Source organism: Rhinolophus ferrumequinum, chromosome 19 (genome assembly GCF_004115265.2).
Source record: "Rhinolophus ferrumequinum isolate MPI-CBG mRhiFer1 chromosome 19, mRhiFer1_v1.p, whole genome shotgun sequence".
Classification (NCBI taxonomy): Eukaryota; Metazoa; Chordata; class Mammalia; order Chiroptera; family Rhinolophidae; genus Rhinolophus; species Rhinolophus ferrumequinum.
Genome location: NC_046302.1, coordinates 41,289,571 through 41,311,466, shown reverse-complemented (window position 1 = coordinate 41,311,466; position 21,896 = coordinate 41,289,571). Strand labels below are relative to the sequence as shown.

The window sequence follows — 21,896 nt, the reverse complement described above, 5'->3', positions numbered from 1 at the left end:
GTCCTCCTGCACAGGGAACTGTGACTCCAATATCCAAAACAAAAAATGTAGGGAATCAAAATAGGAAAAATCCATCCCCAAGGAGATGAATCCCGCAGATCACAAGTGCTTAACTGAGCTCGTTGCCGGGAGGACACATGGTTTCTGCGGATGGTAGCAGTTCTGCAGAGATGATATTGCAATCAAGTCTTCAGGACCATACCCTAGAGTCTCTCAAACCTCAGAAACCTGCTGTCCAGGTCATCTGGGGACAGAGGAGGGACCGGCATGGTGCAGTAGGGAGAATAAGGACGGCTCCTCTTTTCCTGCTGCCTCAGCCAACAAGGGGATCTGGTCGGTGTGTGGACAGTAGCGGGCAAACATGCTAGCATGGAAAAGAGGAGAAGGAAGCAAGGAGAAGAGTGTGGGGGCAGCTGTGGGACGAGCGCCTGCCTCTTCCCAAACCAGCTGTGCCAGCTGCTCTTCATGCCTGCATATGGAAGTTGCTGACGGACGTCTAATTGAGCACCTGTGGGGAGGCCAGGTCCTGCTCTCCAGTCTTTGCAGGGTGAAGTGGGGAGAGGGAGGGGTCATGGGTGCTCACAGCAGGGACCCATTCTGATTGGTCACTGCCGATACCTATTCTGACAGGTTGGTCCCAAAGATTCCCAACTGTTAAATATTTCGAATATCACCGCTGGTGTGTAACTTCAGTACTAGAGCTAGTCTTTGGCCAAATTGCAAAAGTGTTGAATTTTAGGGGGGCCCCCTATTCTGGTCTCCTTTGAGTTAAAAACACTCTGCCAAGTCCAGTGCTTCCTAATCAATCCATTTTGACAAAATTCATTCAAATGAAGGTTTTCTAATGTTTTCCCTCTCCTGTTCGTGCCTTCAATTTATACCTTAGAAGAGAAACTAAAGCATGGTCAACTGCCTCAATAAAATTTACTGTTAGTGGTGGAATTTCAGATATCTGAGAATAGGGACACTCCCCCCAAATCGTGATTAATAATCATAGTGTAAAAAGAAGAGCTAATATTCACTGAGTGCTTCCCCGATGCCTGACACAGTGCTAAGCATTTCACACACACTTCATCTACTCCTCACACAGCCCTATGAAGTAGGCTCCATTATTACGAAAGGACGGAGCCAGCCCAAAGCAGGGTAAGGAACTTCCTCAGGGGCACAAGTCACCAGTCAGCATCTGTCCAGCCCACTTATGAGGAGGGTCACATGGCACAGCCAGCCTGTCCCACAGTCGCAGCGGAAGCAGCAGCCAAGCCTGGGCTGCCACACTGGGAGGGGAGGTAAGACGTATGTCTGTCTATGACACAGTAGACACGGCACAGTAGATGGCACGGCCATCAAGGGTCAGCACACACATACTCCTGGTCCAGACATCAGGGTGTTTCACCCTTTTCTCTCAGGAGCTGAATAATTCAGCTTGACCACCATTTGTGTATTAAGCATGTTCTTGGTAAACTCACTCTTGCAGCTCTTTCCCTGACCTCTCACCTGAGAAGCTCACTGTGATAAAACCATGCGTGTTCATGTTGCACATTTTGGGGAATCGTAGAAAAATAAAAAGAAGGGAGGAAAAGCCATGCATTATCTAACCATTGTTAACATTTTCGAGTTTTTACTTCTAGTCTATTTTTTTATATGTTATTTTTTTCTCCTTATTATAAACTGTTACGATCATACCATCTATATCACTCTCTCTTGCTTTTTAAACCTACTCATTATTACGTAAACATTTTCTGTTATTGTAAACTCTTCAAAAACACCATCGAAATACTTGTATACAATTCTACTTAGTATATGAGCCATAGTTTACTTAGCTATGCAACATGAATTTGCTAAGTTCAGATTTTCACATATCAGGTTTTCTCTAAGGAAATTGATAATGTTTGCCAACATCTGAGTTCTGTGTGTCTAGGAATTAAAGGGTCACCGCCGGTCACCCAGTTTGAATTGGGATCTTTTTTACTTCAGGATGAGTTTAAAATTGTACTGAAGTAGAATGAGAGGATTCTATCAATGTCCCTGAATCTCAATAAGGCCATTATTTAAATCTGTTACAGCATCTTTGTGGACAATGAAGAAACGGGAACCAGACAACTATATAATTATGTGAATTCACCACTGGTTAGACAACTAAACCTGAAGAATGCTAGCTTAGGGTCAGTGTCACCTAAGCCTTTTACCTAATCTCTTTACACATTTTTAAATCACCAATATGGGTGAAGTCCTAGCAGACAGGCTTCAAATTATAAAGCTCTAAGGGATAAGATTATGTGATATAACAAAGATCTCATCAGGTTAGAATATTAGCCTGAAGAAGGGAGCAACCGGTTAGCTCAGTTGGTTAGAGCGGGGTGCTCTTAACAACAAGGTGGCCGGTTCAATCCCCACATGGGCCACTGTGAGCTGCGCCCTCCACAACCAGATTGAAACAACGACTTGACTTGGAGCTGATGGGTCCTGGAAAAAGACACTTAAAATAAATAAAAGTTAAAAAAAAAAAAGAATATTTGCCTGAAGCCAATTAGATGAAATCTATCAGGGATAAGCATAAAGTCTTATGGGCTAAAAAAATCAGCCATGTAAAATAGAGAATACTGAGCTTGACACAAGTTAGTTGGCTACAAGCTCAATAGGAGCTAATAGTGTGACATGGTTGCCAAAAAACCACCTGCAGCATGAATGGTGATTCATTTACAGAGCAGAGATATCACATTCCCATCGACTCTGCTGGTTAAATCACACAGCACCTGTTCTGGAAGACACATTTTAAGAAAGTGTCTGACAAATAGGAGATGGTCAATGAAAGGACAGTTAGGATAGTGTGAGTTCTGGAAACACTGTCATCTGAATAGCCAACAAAGCAGTGTGACTCAATGGCTAAAAGCATGGCCTCTGAAAGCACTGCTGGGCTTTGAAACCCAACTCTGCCATTTACTAGCTGAGTGACTTTGGACAAGTTACTCTCTGTGCCTTAGTGTCGTCATCTATAAAATGGGGACAATAACAGCACCTATTATGTTGGGTTGTTATGAGGATTAGGTAGGTTAAGACATATTGCGCACTTAGAACAGTGTCCGAATATTATTGTATGAAGATGAAGGGGTTCTAGGATGCAGAAATTGCAAGGGACATGATAGATGGCTTCAAGTGTTTGAAAGCTTTATCCTGAGAGGCTCTTCAGGACCACACTCGATCCAGTATAAAGGCAGAGTCTTGGCTTCTTCCTTAGTCAATAAGCATTTACTGTTCTAGGTGCTAGGAATACAGAGATGAATGAGATTCATATTCTTTCCTAAGGGCCTCCCTGTCTATTGGGGAAGAGGCATGTAAACAGATAATCACAATAATGTAAGGATAACTGCTTTGGGCAACCAGAGGAAGATGTAATTACCTCTCCCTTGGGGAGCTGGGCAAAGCTTTGCAGAGGTGGGACTTCTGAGCGGGATCTGCAGGGATAAGTAGTTTATGTGGGAGCAGCAAGAACAGTGTGTGGGACCAGAGCTGTCACTGAGTATGGTGTTTTCCAGGGAATGGTGACAAGTCAGTGACTTTATAGCACAAGGTGAGTGGGGTGGCAGCAGATGAAGCTGGAGATAAGAGCTGGTGTCTCTCAGCTCAAAGAAGCGTGGTACTCATCTAGGAGGCAGCCAGGAAAGTCAGGGTAATCACAGCAATATGAGCCTCCTATTCCTATACTACTGTCTTCTCAACAGGCAACTACAGCAAAGGCTGAACAAAGAAACCACATTTCAGGAGAAAATTGAAAAGGATTTGATTCAGTTTTTTAATCATCCTTTTTCAGTACCATATTTCCCCGAAAATAAGACCTAGCCGGACCATCAGCTCTAATGCGTCATTTAGAGCAAAAATTGATATAAGGCCCGGTCTTATTTTATTATAATATAAGACCCGGTCTTATAATATAATGTAATATAATATAATATAATTAATCTAATCTAATACCGGGTCTTATATTAATTTTTGCTCCAAAAGACACATTAGAGCTGATGATCCGGCGAGGTCTTATTTTTGGGGAAACACGGTACAAACAGGAGCAATATCTGTCTGTAGAATAAGTCAGAGTCATGTTCCTGAGTGTCATGTCCCCATTTACCAACTGGGAGTACCCAAGTGGAGAGATTGTGGAGAAGGACTAGAACTTGGGACCCTTTTCACAAAGACTGAAGATACTATCCAAAAGGAAATTCCCTTGCCAGCAAATCTACTGGTATAAAGGGAAAGAGGAACACGTTATTCAACACCCATCCCAGACTCTCCCACTTAATTCCACCTAATAGTATTCATTAAGCATGTTATAGGGATGTAGAGATGAGTCAGTCATCAACACTTCCTTCAAGGTGCTTAAAATCTAGTATTAAAAGATAATTAGCTACATAGAGCATTACATCATTAGATAATACAGCTGGCCACTTCTGATCGTGATGGAGTAACTGGTATTGGATTTGCCCTCCTGTTGTAAGTAACTGTAAAACTGGACACTCATCCATAGCAGATGTTTTCAGGCATTGGACAGTAGGCTATGCAGGATCCCTAAGAGAAGGGAAGGAATCACATAAGGTGAATTTCATGTTCACCCTGACACTCTGCCTGGGTGGTTTTCCCAACCACAGCACAAGGAGCTGGAACAAAGCAGAACATGACTGTCTACTGAGCTAAGAAAGTAAAGACTGGAGTCTAGGGCTGCTGGAGCATCTGGAGCTGGTGGGAGAGGATACTGGAAAGAAAGAAGCTTTGTAGGGTAGAGAGAATTTTGTTGTGGGAGGCAGTTCCCCCAGAGATCTTTGGTTGAGGGCCGTGCCGCACATTCATAGAGACTCTGGCAAGATCTAGCAGAGAACAGTTACTTTGGAACTAAGAGCAGAACAGGGATATTAGAGGTTGCAGAGAGATTGGATCCACAGGAGTTCCAGCCCAGCCAGATGGGAAAAACCTTGTTACCATTCCAGGCATTCAGGTGAGACAATAGAAAGGCCATGTCATAGGAGTAAGGACCACGTTCTAGAGTGACAGCTATTCTAGGCCTGCCCTATCAAAGCCTAAAACCAAGACTTAACAGGATTAAGGAGAACAATCAGTAAATTAACTGCTTGCCGGAATAAAATTCACCACTCATTAAACAAAGACAATATAATTCAGGCTTCTTTTAGAGTATGCACTGCAGTAAACAACCAAACCTAGAAATGTGGAGGAGCAGGAAAATGTAACCTAAATTCAAGAAAAAAAAATGTACTCAATAGAAAAACAAACCCTGAGATGCCCCAGGTGTTGGCATTATCAAAGACTTTAAAGCAGCTATTATAAATATGTTCAAGGACTTAAAGGAAAATATAGTCTCAATGAGTGAAGAGATGGGGAATCTCATCACATAAATGAAAACTGAAAAAGAACCAAAATGGAAATTCCAGGAGGGATATTCATCCAAAATGAAAAAATTCAACAAATGACAGAAAATTGGAGGTGGCTGAAGAAAGGGTCAGTAAAACTGAAGACAGAGCCATAGAAATTATTCATTCTGAAAAACGGAGTGAAAAAAATTGGACAAACTTTTGTGGCAATACCAAGCTGAGTTAGCATCCATGTTATCGGAGCCCAGAAGAGAAAAAAGAGAAAATGGGGCAGAAAAAAATAATTGTCCTTGCTCCAGTCTCTTTACCTGGGTACTCCCAAGTTGTAAATATCCCAGAAACATGACACCATCTCATTCTATAGACAGATATTCCTGTGTTTACAATCCAATTTGGTGAAGAAAAAAAGAATCAACTTACAGATCCATCTAATGAAGTACTTTACACCACATCCAAGTAATTGAATGAATCCCAAGAAGGATAAATACAAAGAAAACCATACCTGGGTACAGCATAGTCAAGCTTCTGAAAGTTAAAGATCTATTTAATCAACCACTCAACCACTCACCCCCGCAGAAAACCAGACCCACAGGCACATGCAAAAGAGTGAACTTTGACATGAAAAGAAAGGCAGCAAAGCATGGCTGGTATGCACTGGTACAGCTAGGCCAGTTGTTAGAAGAATGAAATACCTATAAACTGGTTGGAAAAAAACCACTGTTCCAGGCCCCTGATTTTCTCACTCATCTCCTTGGCCTCATTCCCAGATACTCCTGGACCTCCCTGTGATCAGGCAATAAAGAATCAACTTCTTGCAAGGAGGGCACCTCTAGGACCCTGCCTTAGGACTCTGGCTGGATTCCTTTCTGATTGGTTGGTGCCTGGGCCATACTAGTTATTAAATATTATAATGCTGCCCGTGGAGCTAAGTGAGGTTGCTTCCAAGAAAGGGAGGCCTGGCTGTGGTGGTCTGGTAATGGGTAGAAGAGGACCCCAGGAGGCCCAGGGACAGCATGAAGACCTTGCTGCTAGGGGCAGGGCTTAGTTAGAAGGAGAAGGGGAGCACTGAACCAGCAAAATTAGCCTGCCACATCGGCCTGAGTGTTCAGGGACACTTGACTCTCTAGCACAACCCCTGTTCTAATTCCCTAGGTCATATTTTCCCTTTTAAAAAGGGATGTTTCATAGCCTTTTAAATACATCTTTTCAGCTCCATCGACTTGGAATAATATGCTTAGTGGCTTAAGAACTTCTGGCTGGGCCCTCAGCAAGTTATCCTTCCACATTTTCTCATGAAACCCCAGACTCTGAGTATGGCTGGGCCTCTTCCAGTGCCAGCACTGTGGACTCCCGTCTTATTCTGGGATCCTGGGAGGTTTTCCATCTGCAGTGTGGAGACCATCCAAAATAGAAGCACATAGAACACTAAATGGACACTCTCTTGTTTACCAGCAAAGACCCTATTTCCGCCACTGAAAAGAGCTTTCTTCCTCCTAGTTTCAATTTCAAGGGAATGTGTGCTTTAGGGAAACTTTCTGTGTGTCCTCCCAGACAGACAGGTGGAGGTTATCATGACCTAGACAGACAAGAGGGCATCAAAGGAAGACAGAGTGGTCAGGAGAGGGAGGAAGGAAGTGAGGTGGGTTGACGTGAAAACCGGCATAAACACTGCCGACCAAAACCCTGCACAAAGCATTTTGTAGCTAGCTATGTGTGTTCAACATCATGTACCTCTTTGCCTGTGTTGGGACCTTGAATTGAACCACAAGCTTTAACAAACTACAGTAATTTGCTGAGCCTTCCATCAAACACTCAGTAGCTAGCTATGTGTGTTCAACATCATGTACCTCTTTGCCTGTGTTGGGACCTTGAATTGAACCACAAGCTTTAACAAACTACAGTAATTTGCTGAGCCTTCCATCAAACACTCAGTCTCCATGAACTGTGAAATGAAAACCAATGTCTGTTTCTAAATAACATCTAGTGAAGTCGTTTACCCCAGCACGAGTATATGTTTCCTGAAATCATTGTTCACATTCCCTAACTATTGTTAAAATCAAACCTAAACAGAACCAATAGTCTTTTTGGTTTAGGTCTCTGCTGTGTGCAGCTTTCTGCCAAACTTGAGTGATGGTTGACCCACCAGACAGTTCCCAGTGTGACCGAGGCCCCAAAAGTCATCCTGCCCAAAGCCATCTTCACAGTTCCCTGTCACAGAGCCCGATACCCTCCCCATTAACTACCCTTGTTAGTTCAGGCACCTGCTTCAAATACACCCGTGTTATCTGGGAGGAGTCCCACACCTTCTTCACTGGGCTGAAGCTTGAGAATCACAGCTGGGAGCATCAGCACACACGTCACGAGCACCAGCCGTCTGTCCACACACAAGCCATTCCACATCGATTCAGACCAGCAGTTCTGAAAAGTGCAGCAGCACCACCACCCAGAGGCTTCTTAAGACACAGCTTGCTGGGCCCCACCCTGAGTTCCTGACTCCGGAGGTCTGCAATGGGACCTGAGAATTGGCATCTCCCACAAGTGCCCAGGTGAAGCTGAAGCTGCTGGCCCAGCACCCACTTTGAGAATCACTGTATTCGTTGATTTCTAAGGGATCTTCATGAGCTACAGAGGCCGAGTGTGAAAGCATTCTGAGACTGAATGATGTAAGAAGACAGAAGACTGTAAAGTAGAGAGGGTCAGGACCCCAAAGATGGGCTGGCTTAGCAGGAAAGTTAGACTTTCTCGAATGATCCAACAACACACAAGAGCCTTTGTTGCCCAGATTCTGATGGGTCCCTTACCCTTGCTGTCACTCCTGGGTATTTTCTGCCTACTGCCCCCAGGAAAGGCACGTCTCCTGGCAGTCTCGTGGCAGCCCCAGCCAGGATGAAAGGCAGTTCCTTTCCCTGGCCACCGGCAGCCCCTTCCTGGAGGGGAGTCTTCACACAGCTAATCAGGCTGTCAACATGCTACTCAGACCTCTGCGCGGTTTCCTGAGGGCCCCTGACATTTCTTGGAATTTACACAAAGCTCTGTGAAGTCTTCAACAATGCTTTTTTTCTCTTTTGAGATCACCTACTTCCTAATAGGATAAATTCAAAGGAAAACATGCTCCGACCCTTCATCCGCCTCTTCTCAACACAAATAATGAGGAACTAATTAGCAGGTCTGCCAAGAAGGCAGGCAGAAAAGGGTCCCTAACAGGACCACAGGCTGGGAAGCACCTTTTAGGCAGGGCCTCAGGACTTTGGCCATCACATCAGGAGTTGGTTTCATCTCAGTGGAAGAGAAACTGATGTCGGGGTGTCTGTCTGGTATTATCATTGGGAATATTGTTCTGTTAGTGATTTGAGCTCACATCTGACAACATTTTGACATCCCCACTTTGATTTGACTCTACCAAGAACCCTATGAAATAAGCAGAATAGGAAGGATGATCCCATTTGGTAGACAAGACAGTTGAAAAGAGAGGCTCAGAAAAAACAGTAGCCATGAAGTTGAAACACGGGTGTTGTACTCTTGGCTCAGCCACTCATCGTGTGACCTTGAGCGGGTCTCTTTTCCTTTCTAGACCCCAGTCTTATCATCTGTGAAGTGAAGGGAATGAACAGGATGATTGTGAGGTCTTCTTCCATATCTCTTCTTCTAGGAATAAGGTACACGAGGAAAAGGGCTTGCCTGAAGACATGCAATTAGTGAGGTGAGTAATAATGACACAGAGACAAGTATTCCCCACACACCTCCGTTGAGAGAGAGCCATCAGAGCACCCCCACTGCCACCCAGTGCCATCTCCCTGACAGTGTGGGCTACTGGGGCCTTTGGTTGTCCTCTGGATCTCACAAAGACCAAGACCGCTCGGGGTGGTGTGGCAGGGGCACCTGTACCCAGAATGCTCCCTGACTGTGATTGGAGCCCCAGTGCTACCGGCTGCTTATTATAGAAGGTTGTTCACTTTGGCACCTTTTTCACCAAACAAACACAATGGGTGCCTACCCCGTGCCAGGCCCTGTGCTGGGTGACAGGATGTGAAAGTGGAGGAGCCTTACTGTCCATCTATGAGGAAGTCACAATGAGGAGAGTGAACCCAGCTGCATACTGCGGGGTGTGTTGTGCTTGGCCAAGGAGCCGGGTCCAGCCCCCAGATGAATCACGACATCTGTTCCCGCCCTGAGCTGAATCAGCCTGAAGAAAGGGGTACCTTTTATCTAACTTACACACAGGGGCGAGCTGCAGTCCATGTGAGCCTGACCTTTTCAAGGTGAACGCAGGATCCATAACATTTTAGGAGGGGTCAAGTTTAGAGCAGTTTGCATGTAGGTGTCATCTTTCCATGCACACCAGGGAGAGTACATGCATATGTCTTACTCCAACCAGTCCATTGGCTGGAAGAATTTTGTGCTCTCTTTCTGAGAGGCAAACCTTCCAATCACATGGAGTCAAGAACTCAACTGGCTCCCTGTCTTTAATGTAGTGGCAAATCACTAGACAGCCAACAAAATCAACTGGGCCATGTCTCAGGCACAGTGATGAGACTCCCTGGGGGAACCACGAAGAACACAAGATGGCCCACAAGGACCCAAGGGGCTCCCAGCCGAGGAGGGTACAAAAGACACAGACAGCAACACCCATAAGACATAATGGTTGGTGCTAGAAGATCTGGGCTAGGAGATGGGGAAAAAGCGACATGGAAATTCAGAGGAAGGAAAGATTACTTCCCACTGGGGAGCCAGAAGGCCTTCGTGAAAGAGATGGCGTATGGAACGACCACACATCAAGATGCAAGACGGCCCAAGTTCTAGTACCCCTTCCGCCACCATCAGCCAATCTTGAGAAAGCCAGTTCTCTCTGTTTTAAAATGGACCGTTTACCCTAGATGCCTCCCAGCATTGTGAGGATTAAACGAGAACTGATTTAAATGCACATGGGATAAATAAAAGCACCAAATACAAAACTCTTCATCATCACTCAGGGAAGAGAAGGGAGGAAGCTAGAAGCAGAAGGTATATGAGGGAGGATGCAGGTGGGGGCGGGGGCTGCCTGCCAAACACAGAGCTGATGTGAACACCTACTGGGTTCGTAACTGGCTCCAATGATTTTTCAAAAACCTCCAACAGTTGATTTTATTGAAGAGAGCCCAAGAAGAGTAAGTCAGAGCATCTAAATGTCTCCGCAGCAGGAAAATGAAAGTCCCAATCAGAGAAGTGGCGTCCTGCCTGGTGAACCTGGGTCCCTTCCCCGGCTCCCAGCACTGGGCCTATACCCGGCGTGTGCTCAGCAGACACTCATGAAATGAAAGGATGAGGTCCTTACTACTTTCCAAGGGGCTTCACATTCACGCTGCACTTCAGACCAGTGGGGCAGACAGGGCACGTATTTCATCCTTGTCAAAGATGGGGAGACGGAGGCTCCCAGAGGGGGCGCGTCCATGTCCCAAGCTAGCCCCGTCAGATGGCAGCCCAGACCCCTGCGTCTTCACACAACGTCACTTCCTCACACCGCGCACCTCCTAGGAAGTATGACTACAGCCAATCTTTTCCCCAACAAACCGCCTTCCCTGACTTTCCTGGAGGCTTTCTAGGTGCTGTTCTGAGCACTTTCCCTGTAATACTTCACTTCGTCAGACCCTGTCAGCAAAGAAGGTCTTACCTTTATTCCCGAGGTACTGGTTTATTCCTATTCAGAAGGTGGTTTTATGCATCTCAGAAATAAGGGTATCATGGATTCTCTTATCACCAAATAAAAACTGATCTGAGTTAAAACCTTTGGTTCAATTGTTTGGAGTCATTGCTCCTTAGAAGAGAACATAAAAACAAGCACAGGGCAATAGGAAGACAGGATGACATTGTTTTTGTTTGTTTATTTGTTTTGTTTTACATGGACATTCCTGCCTACAGAGTTGGCTGTCAGTTTTGACAGATGGCCTGGCTGCAGGAGGCGGGCAGAGGGCAAACTCATGGTTAAGGTGGCACCAAGGAGCTGGAGACAGCTGAGCTGATTTGGGCTCTGAAATCTGGGCCAGAGTCCAAGTTCCAGCCAGTGAGGGGGGGACAGGGAGCCCTGCCTCCCCCTGCCCTAGACACCGTCCCACTGCAGCTGCACCAGACAGGTCAGTGACTGTCTGTGCATCTGTGACCTTCTGACTGCAGCAAAAAGGGCGCTGAAGCATGTTCAAGGTCAGCTACCCTCCCCTTTCATTAACCACCCCAGCCCCTTGGCTGACAACAGTTTATGGTGCACCTAGGGAATGTTGTTAGTCTAATAAAAATTCATGGCATAAAGGGTTTGGCAGGAGGTTGGAAATGACACTCGAGCCCAGCTCTGCTGAGGGGTGCCTGGTGATATGTGCTCAGGCTGAGGTGCTTACAGGCTCTGCTGAAGTGGCAGGGACCGGGGGCTGGGGGGAGAGGGATAGAATTTAAGAACCTCCCAGCCCTGGAAGGGAACCGTGGATTCGGTAAGAAGGGGTCTAGGGCCTGGAGAAGGAGTGTCAGCATGTCCACCAGCATGGCTGGGTCGTCTCTGATCTCTGCAGAGGGTGGAGCATTTAGCCACCTACCACACGCTGTCCCAGTAGCACCATCCAGACACCCATAGCTTTAGTATCATACTGAGGAGCCAGGGCACCGGGGCCCTGGAGAGCTGAGCCCTTCTCTGGATAATGGACGTGGAGGATGAGTTGATCAGATTAGCTGATCGTGCCCCTTGTCCACTCACTGACAGAGAGGACGGGACAGAGTTGGTCAGCTTTGATGGGAGGAGGGGGCAAGAGGAACTGGCGTGTAAGGCTGGTATGGTGGGAAGCTTCATCAGGAGTCCTGAGCAGGAAGCAGGGAGAGGAGGTGGTTAGGTGGACAGCAGGGGTGAGAGGATGCCAGAGGGAAATCCACCAAGCACACAATTTGAAAGCCATAGCGTTTAGAGCTGGAAGAAATCTTAGAGCTCATCTAGGCCAACCCTCTCTTATCTAGCCTAGGGTTACAGGTCATGGCCACGTGGCAGGGCCAAGACTAAGAACCAGATACCTCCTTCCCCCCGACAACAACTTTTCAGAAGCGTGACCTTTCCAGCACCCTCCAGCCTGCCCCAGAGACTGACCCCAGTCCCCCGATTCCCAAGGAGCTAGGAATTCCCTCTTGTACACTGAGCATTCTTAAGGATTCCATGGGCCTCCCCGCCAGCCATTCCGGCCACACATACCTTGTGCGAATAATGCTGGTCCACGATCCTCGCCAACCCGAAGTCCCCGATCTTGAGCACAAGGTCCTCCGTGCTGATGAAGATGTTGGCCGGCTTCAGGTCTCTGTGTAGCACATTGGCCGAGTGGATGTACTTGAGGCCGCGGAGCAGCTGGTACATGAACAGCTTGGCGTGCTCTTCCGTCAGCGTGCCCTGCTCTAGCAGGCGGGCCAGGTCGGTCTCCATGTACTCCTGGACGATGTAGGCCACGCTGAACTTGAACAGCTCGCCCTGCAGGTCGGCACCCTGGGGCCCCAGCACCTCGTACACCTTCACGATGTTGTCATGGTCCAGACGCCGGATGATCTTGACCTCCCGGAGTGCGTGCTTCATGCTGCGGGAGTCACTCAGGGTGACCTTCTTCACAGCCACCTTGCGGCAGGTTCTGCTGTCCACGGCTGACAGCACCAGCCCGTTGACACCGAAGCCCAAGGGTTGAAAGTCAACAAAGCGCCCACCGAGGTCATACCCGTAGACACTGGCGATGCAGTCGCCCTTTTCGGCCATGGTTGGCTCAGGGGTGCTCAGGGGCTGCCCGTGGGACGGAGGGAAAGCCCAAGTCCCGGTGAGTGGCCTCCCCAGCACACTTCATTCTGTCAAGTCCCAAAGCGGAGGGATGCTTTTTCTCGTGGTGATGTCACTGCCACCAGCTCTCTGGAGACAAGAGTGGCACACGTCCATGCTTGCTGAGCTGCAGAAGTTGGAGCTCACACTGTTTTCTTAACCTGCATGGAGAGGGATGTCCACCAACTCTTGCATATCCCAAGTCCTCCTCCACACTTAGAATAGCTCATGCTTCTTTCAAATATAGCATCTTGGAAAGAAAAACCCAGTCTCATTATCTATGTGAGCATAAAGTTTTCCATCATAATGGACTACAAAGAAAAGGCGCAGAAACTCTCCCCTTTAAATCCTTTTGTTAAAAGAAGTTCCTTCTGGCTGAAATGAGGAGCTGCTACTGAGCTGTGTTTCCTTACTGATGATGGTCCAAAGCTCAGTTGTATCACAGCCTCTGACAGCTTGGTAGCTGCTCTCTGTGTCCTGAGCAGAAGGAAGGGATCCCAATAATGGATTCCGGAGGCTTCTAGGGGCTTCTTTCTACCTCTGCTGGCCCCTCTTTTTATCAGCTCACCTTAGATTCTGCAACACAAAACCAGGATGGTGAGCATCAGTGAAGAAAGCTGGAGCAACCCAAGCACCTTCCATGAGTTCTCCACAAAGTAACACTTGAAGTCCCAAGTCTGAGGGGAGCTCAGCTGCCAGGCCGGAATCCTCTGGAGGCTTCAGATGGGGGCAACATCCTGTCACCCTCTCATCCACACCACTGTGAAAGAGACTGTATTCTGCTAGACTCAGAGAGGCTGCAGAAATGTGGCATCTTGCAGACCGAGTCTCCTTCTCTGTCAAAGAAAACGTTGGGTAAATTTCCACACTCTGGCTTCCAACACCTTCCCACTTGCGTGTCTTTTGTTAACCAGCCCAAGTGTTATTTGATCTGTCCAGCCAGCTGAAACACTGCTTGCTCAGGGGATTCCAGGCCTTGCATGGCCCAGCCACCCCTCCTGCTGTGTGCAGCGCTCCCCTGGAAGACAGAGAAGATGGATTGATTTGATAAGATCATCAAATGGTGTGCCTTTTATGTAAATGCCTGTTCCCCGAAAGGTTAACATTCACAAATTGTGGGTGGGAATGATCAGCTCTGACCTTTGTGAAACTTATTCCTAATGCTCTCCAAATACACACATCACTAGCTGGGAAGGGTGAAAGTAAAATGTACCTAGTTGCAGACAGAAAATAAAGGATCAACAATCTTGTTTTTCCACTTGGATCCCTTTCCTTCCTTCTTTTGCAAATGTCTTTGAATACTTTAATAGGGAATTTGCCATGCACTGAGATTTAATTACAATTGCATCTCTTGCTTTCCACACAGGTGGTATAAACACACATACCAAATTACAAGGAAATTATATTGCTACCCTAATAAAGGGACTCTCTGCCCAGCAAAACAGGGCACAGACTTCTTAGTGCAACACCAGGACTGGCGTGGTGAAGTGTATTCTTTTTGATGATGGGAACTAGCTCTTCAATGCACTGGGTCAAAGCCAATCCTGACTGCCCCCTGGTGGCTGCTGATGCAAATTACAGGCATAGGACCTAAATGGGAAGAAAAATCGGCAAAACTCACAATGTAAATTCAGACCTCTGAAGTAAAGGCACTAATATCATACCTTCTAAGGAAGTGGCAAGTTTTATAAGCTTATTAAGTCCATGGACACACAGAGAACAAACACTATATCCAACACAAAGGAGTGAATCTAGCCAGGGCTGCTTCTTAATTCTCATCATACTGTGTAGGGTCTCCAGTGGAGATACTTTCATATCTGAACGCTACAACTCAGCAAATGATAAATAAAACAAAACAAAAGTCACTGCTCTGAAATTAAGAAGGCAAATTAGAGGACACAGATGACCCGAAATAGTAAATAATCAGATTCTCTCTAAAAACTTCTAATGCAAGAAATTTGCCAAGGGTCTGGAACTTAGTAATGGCTTAACAGATGTTACCTATCATTGCCGTTGCTGAAAATTCTCTTACACTTGAATAAGGTGTATCTACTATTCTGGTGTTTCATCAAATCTTCAACTGTGTATTTTCAAAAATCTGTGTGTTTTTATTGGGCCCAGCAGCAAAATAATCATCAACTTGCAGAATCTCAGACTGGGAAGCAATCATAACAAACAAGTCCAATGGTCCTCATGGGGATGGTCCTGCTCCCCTGGCTCATTTGAGGAGGTGTCACTACTGGATTTTAACGGGCAGGGTCAGATTTGCTAACCATCCCCATCAATGAATAACCGACACTCACCCTCAAATGCCAGCACCCCCACTGAGAGACAATGATTCTAGTCCAAGCTCTCACTTTGCACATGAGGGTACTAGGATTCAGAGAACACCAGCTCAGTGCTTCTAGCACAGACAAGGTCAATAAACATTTGATGAGATGATAAATGAGTGTCTTTTCACTCTGTTTGAGGAATCCTAGCCAGTTAGAGACAGTGCTGGGACCACCCACTCCTGGAATCCTAATTCAGGAGAACAAAGGAGCCATCCCAATGCCCCATGCCATCCCTCCTCTGACTCCTGCTGCTCAGGTCAGGTACAGAAACTGGAGCTTCTTTCACTTTCTACCATAGGCCTGCTCTGGTTCCCAAGGGCACAGCAAACAGAGGCAATTATATATTTTGCTTTATGAGGAGAGGCTTAAGCCTTCTTCCCTTTCTAGATCTCACAGGGTTGTAAACAGAGCCGGGAATGAGCGCCTAAGCAGAGAGGAGATGATATCACCCGCAAGGCGAAAGCAGGATTTGTTTGACATCAGCTGCAATGCAGATAATCTGTGAATAATTAAGAGGTGCTTGATTTATTTTTAAAACTCTTCCCTTTCCCTCTCACAGAGGGGAGGGACTCTCTCCCCTGCGTGTGTGTGTGTGTGTGTGTGTGTGTGTGTGTGTGTGTGTCAGGGATCTTCCTTAACACGCTGTCAGGTTCAGTGGGCAGGTACCACGGCCCCTTGTGAAGTCCCGATCCAGCCACCCCCCCTTCCTCAAGGACCTCTAAATATGCTCTTTCAATTCCTGCCTTGCCTCTTTGCTTGCACCTTCCCAGTTTCTGAAATGTTCTCCTCTTTCCTCCCCACTTGTTGAAATCCGGCCCATCGTTCAGAATCCAGATGACGTCTCACTTCCTCTCTGATGTATCCATTCCAGTCCTCAGTGACATGTCCCCTTTCTAAACTCTGCAGCGTCCGTGTGTATGCTGTATTTCGATGCTTACCATATGCTAATCGGGGCTGCTGTTGAACTTTTTACGCATGTACATCTCCCAACTAGACTTCAAGCGTAAGTCCAGGGCACAGAGTAGCACTTAGAAAATAACTGTAGGTTGGAAGTACCCGAGGAACACGAGTGACGTCTCCTAACTGTGATGCCCACACCTCCTAGACACTCAGCCCCCGCTTCCTATGCTTGCTGCTTGTTCAACAGGACTCTTCTCACAACAAGCCCCCACCACTCGGACAAACCAAATTTCTGAGCTTCAACCCTCTTAGTATTGTCTTCTGTTTAGATGCTGCCTCTCTTAGAATTTCAACACTAACCCGGCAGCCCTCGTCTGACCATTTCTCTGTTCCCATTTGACTTTACTGTTTTCATCTCTTCTCAAAACTCTTTATTTTCTAAGTTTCTCTCCATAATTTCTCTATAATCTCTACTGTCAACCCTTTGTCTTTCTCCACAGATGGACTGATTATGAAACACCTAAGAAGTCTTCTGTGCACCTAAGAAGTTTCAGATGAGTGGTTCACTTGTTGTGTCATATACCCAGAGGCAGGGGCCCATTGGTCCCGGGGACGGGCAGACTTGGCATCTGGGTATACGCACCTGGGCAGAGAAGTAAGTACGGCAGCTCTTGGCATGAAGCCCAATCATTCTCCATTTGGAGCTGGGGCTCAGAGCTACTCTGAATGACAAGTGGGATTTCAAACCAGGGAATTGGCTTTCACCTTGAGAAGGAAAAGTCATCAGTTCAGCTGTGCTTAAGTAACACCCAGCAAGAAGGATGCACATCACTCTTGCAAGGGAAGCTCAGGCTCCCACAATTCCATGGTAAACGTCATAAAAAAACCCACAGAAGTAGAAATATCTACCCCAGGGCTCCGAACAGTGGAGCTTCATCTCTCCACTGATTTCTCACTGATTCGCCAGCATTATCTTATTTGAATCCAATCAATTATCCTGTCACACATCCAACCTTTTAATATGTGGAGGCAAACCAGAGACGAGATGGAGTGTGCCAACGGTCCCTTTCTCGGATTCCTGGGCCTCTGGTTTACAAAGCAGCTTTGGAAAGTCTAAATTTAGACCCACCTCCTCCCCGATCAGATCCTCCCAAACCTCATGCTGTTGACTTTCAGCAGGAATTATGGACCCCCCAGTGAGGTGCTGACATTTCACAGACGCTGCTTTCTTTCTTCTCCTGAGTACCCCAAAACTTGTAGGAAGTCCTTCTCAGGCAGGGCTGTTGTTTGCAGTCGAACAGGCTGTACAGTGCATGATTCCAGGGGCAACAGTCACGTCACAGTCCAGTCCGTCTGCCGCTAAGGCTAGGGATCCTACTCACTAGAGACTATGGAGACCAGAGATCGGCACATTTTTTCTATAAAGGGACAGAGAATAAATATCTTAGACTTTGCAGGGCAGACAGTCTCTGTGGCAACTACTCAGCCCTGACTTTGTAGCACAAAAGCAGCCGTAGACAATACCCAAACAAAGGGCATGGCTGCATTTCAATCAAACTTTCCTTACAAAAATAGACAGAGGGCTGCATTTGGCCAGGGGGCTGTAGCTTGCCATTCCTGCTCTAGGTTGTGTAGGAACACCCTCTAGCTCGTTGCAGAGGAAGCACTGAAGAGCGTTGTGACCCAAGCCCGTTGCCAGCTCTTGTCCCTGTCTCCTCCCTCCCAGACTCAGTCCTCCTGTTGCCCCTCACGGTCGCACTACCCCAGGTCTGGCCCCTGGCACACCCAGGGAGGCACCCTGAGTTTGGAACCCCACCTCAGGTTTAGTTAAGCTCACCTGTCGGTTTCCTGGACTCAGGGCCCAGCTCTATACTTTCCACAAGCTACCTCCTTCTGGTTCTGTGATTCTCTGGCACTGTTGACGTCCCTCACTCCTAAATCCCACTTGCATTTTAACAGAGGCTTTCTGGAGAGGTGGCAAAGACGACATGATGAAGATGGGGTAAGTATTCTACCTGAAGGTTTACCGTGGGCCAAGGGCTGGGCCTCATTATTTCCATTGGGTCTCAGAAGAACCCTCTGAGGTCATCCTCGTTCTCCCATGAAGCGTTTAGAGGGAAGTGACTTGCCAGAAGTCACACCACTAGTTGGTGATGAATCTGCAATGTAAACTCAGGCCTGTCTAACTCCAAAGCCCACACTTCTCATCACCGAAACACATGATCTGAGCAGACATAGGTGGTTCTCACCGTCGGCTCAGAGGGACTTCCTGGGCCTAGTGAAGGACAAGTTTGGGGTAGGCATACCTTGTGCTTAAATAAAGTAAGAAGTACCCACTTTTCAGCCTGTGTTCAGCCCCAGTGTGGAGGCCACGGTTAATAAGCTCACTTCATGAAAAGACAAACTGAGAACAAGAATGTCTAAATGAGATTAAGAGTGTAGGGGAAAAAACCCACCAAGTTCAAACAACCATAACACTGCTATCCGACTGTAAACCTCAAATATACCAGAGTCTGTGGCTGCAGGGACTGGCCATCCTAGAAGGAGCTGAGCTGACCATTCGCCCAGCTGGCTAACTCACAAAGGCCCTACAAGCTGACACTGGCTACCGACCCAGGAACCATTCCCACTTCCTCTGGTCAAACTGAAACCAGGTCTGGGTCAGTCATCGAGCTGTTGAGCCCAACTCAGGGATGAGTCATGTGGGTTGAAACCAGGGTTTCTGAACCTCGGCACGATTGATATTTTGAACCAGATCATTCTTAGCTGCATGGCTGTTCTGTACCTTGTAGAATATTCAGCAGACTCCCTGGCCTCTACCTACTAGATGCCAGTAGCATCCCCCAGTTGTGACAACCAAAATGTCTCTAAAGATTGAAAACTATCACCAGTAGAGGAGGCAAAAATCATCCTTGGTTGATAATCACTGATCTAAACCAGCAGTTTCCAGTAGAGACAGTACTGGCATCTGAGAAAAAGAGTTATTTATTTCGTGGAGTTGTACAGTGTACTATGGTTTAAAGTTTAGCAGCCCTGGTCCCAACTCGCTCAATGCCAGCAGCACTTCCTGGTTGTGTGACAGCCTTACGTATTTCCAAAATCCTAGGGGCCAGTCGTATCTCCCACACCTATTGCTATTGAGGGCCATGAGTCAAGCAATTGTGGTAATTCAATCCCCCTTTGGCAGTGGTTGGTTTGAGGGTAGTCATTTGATCCACTTCTGGACAATAAGCTTGAAAGGAAAGTCCACTGGGGGCTTTAGGGAAAATGTTTTCCTCCTCTGCTCCCTGTGTTTGAATGTAGTTGTGGGAGGAAGTGGGGTTGGTGCTGCAGCAGGCACCTTGAGACCACATGGGGACAAGCCTGGGGACAAAGGCCAGCTCCTTGTAGTTGGCAGATGAGCCGAGGGCCTTGTTGAGTAGCTGAGCCAAGCCTGGAAATGCCTACCTCCAGCTTTCTCGCCAAGTGAGATCGTAAGCCCAATGGTTAAGACATTTTTACTGGGTCTTATTTTGTTTTTAACTTGAATCTGATTGTCTAATGACAGTAACTAGCTAGGTGCATGGTTGATCTAAGTGGGAAATAAAGAGATGTACGACACATAGACCTGACCTCCTGACCTCAAGGAGCTTCTATTCCTACAGAGGATAATAATTACAGAAGCAAGAATAGTCAGGAGCTAACGACATGATTCCCACCGCAAGTGGAGCAGGCGTTAGGACTAGGCAAATCAGAGAAGGCTCCTGGAGGATGTGGAAGGCAGCTCCTACGATAGCTACCGAAGAGTCTCCCCTCCTGGTTTCCCACTCATAAGCCACTCTCCTTAAGAGTGTGCTGGACTTACTGACTCACTTCTCAGGAACAGAAGATGGCAGAAGTAATGGGATGTCACTTCTGAGATTGGGTTATTAACAGACTGTGGCTTCCATGTTGGGTGATCACTCCTGGGGAAGCCAGACGCCATGTCATGAGGCAGCCCTGTGGGGAGACCCATCTGAGTTCTGGAAGCAGATCTTCCCCGAGGTAACTCTTGAGAGGACTACAGCCCAACTGAGTCTTACCAGAAACTCTGTGTCACAGGCATCTGGCTAAGCCATGCCCGGATTCCTGACCCACAGAAAAGTTTTTATGTGACAAAAAACACTGTTTAAGCCACTAAATTGGGGGGGTATTTTTTACATAGCAGAAGATAACTAATGGAGAGGAGGGGCTTGGAGACCTGCAGTTCTTGATGTTTCCAAGATGGCAAAGAGGCAAACTTGGCCTGAGACCGTGGAAGGTCCTTGGGCCGGGGTCCTGGGTCTTACCTAGCTCGGATCTCATCAGATTCTAGAGCCAGACAGAACCTCGGGGAAGGGAGGTACCTTATCCCTCTTTGTTTCACTGATGTAGCCCCAGGGCCTAGCCCAGTATTTGGCATATAGGACGGACTCAATAAATAAATACCAGTGGAGACAGGAATGGCTACATGTTTGCATAAGATTTTAATTGTGACAAAGTATGACCCAAATGGAAACAGAAATGAAAAATGTGTCCCTGAGGTCTAGAAAAGAAAGCTTTAGAATCTCCCAGAGTGGGTGGGGGGTGAGGGAGAGGGTCCCCGCGAAGATGCCACACAGGCTCAAAAAGAGCACTGACTGGAAGGCATTTCCTCGCCAAGGAAGGAAATGTTGGTCCCGAGGCCGTTATCATTGTGTTACCTTGGACTGTCAGTCAGCCTTGAGACTCAGCTGCGTTTACCCTCGGAGGCAGCAGCCGTGCTCCCAGGGATTAGAAGAAACAACTATGGTCTTTCAGCTTTTGAAACGAAGTACCCCTCCCTCCACCCAGGAAGTGAGCTGAAGGGAGGAGGAGTTCATGTGAAGTAACCTGCCCCTGCCAGGAAGCCCTTTCTCTTTGCGGAAGCCCAGGTGCGTGGGCAGATGGCCGCTCCTAATGTGCTCAGGCTGCACTTCCTATGCCCTGTGCCTCTCCGGCCCAGTACCTCTCCCAGCCGAGGTCCTGGGTAACCCTTCACACACCAGCTGGCAGAGCAGCAACTGACCCAAGCCAAAAGCACTGCTTAGTCTAAAATAAATATGTCTCCAGCAGGGAGCCACTGATCCCCAGGCCCCAGCAAGCACCCTCCCCTGGGATGTGCAAAGGTCGAAACGTCCCTGCGAAGCAGTGATGCCACCCGCTCTGGCTTGTTTTCCTTATACGGTTTCTTCCAGAACATGCTGGTGGGGACGCTGCCCAGTAAGAAACAGGAAGGGAACCCAGTTGTTTTGATCTCACCGTGAGGGGGTGAGAGGAGGGATACTGAGGGCTGAAAGAAAAAGTGAGCAGAAGGAACGTCCGGCCCTGGGGTGGGGATGGGGTGTTACCTCCTCCCCAGAAAGCAAACTCTGGGAGAGTTCAGTTGAGTCTTTGCTCTGCCTTTTCTCCTGAAAATTATATAACCAGCCAGGGAGAACAAAGACTTCCAGGCCTCCCATCAACACCGAAATA

At 47.3% G+C, this 21,896-nt stretch overlaps 1 protein-coding gene across 4 annotated transcripts in view; it reads right to left on the bottom strand.

The window, feature by feature from the left end:
- The window catches only part of MAPK4 (mitogen-activated protein kinase 4), a 133,763-nt gene that overhangs the window by 30,180 nt on the left and 81,687 nt on the right, over positions 1-21,896 (bottom strand). For 3 of the 4 annotated variants that reach the window (XM_033087324.1, XM_033087323.1, XM_033087327.1), the window contains exon 2: positions 12,571-14,191. In XM_033087324.1, the coding sequence (XP_032943215.1) occupies positions 12,571-13,116 (546 nt within the window). In that variant the 5' untranslated portion in view covers positions 13,117-14,191. The remainder of the gene's footprint in view (positions 1-12,570; positions 14,192-21,896) is intronic. The other variant, XM_033087325.1, reaches the window with a different exon arrangement.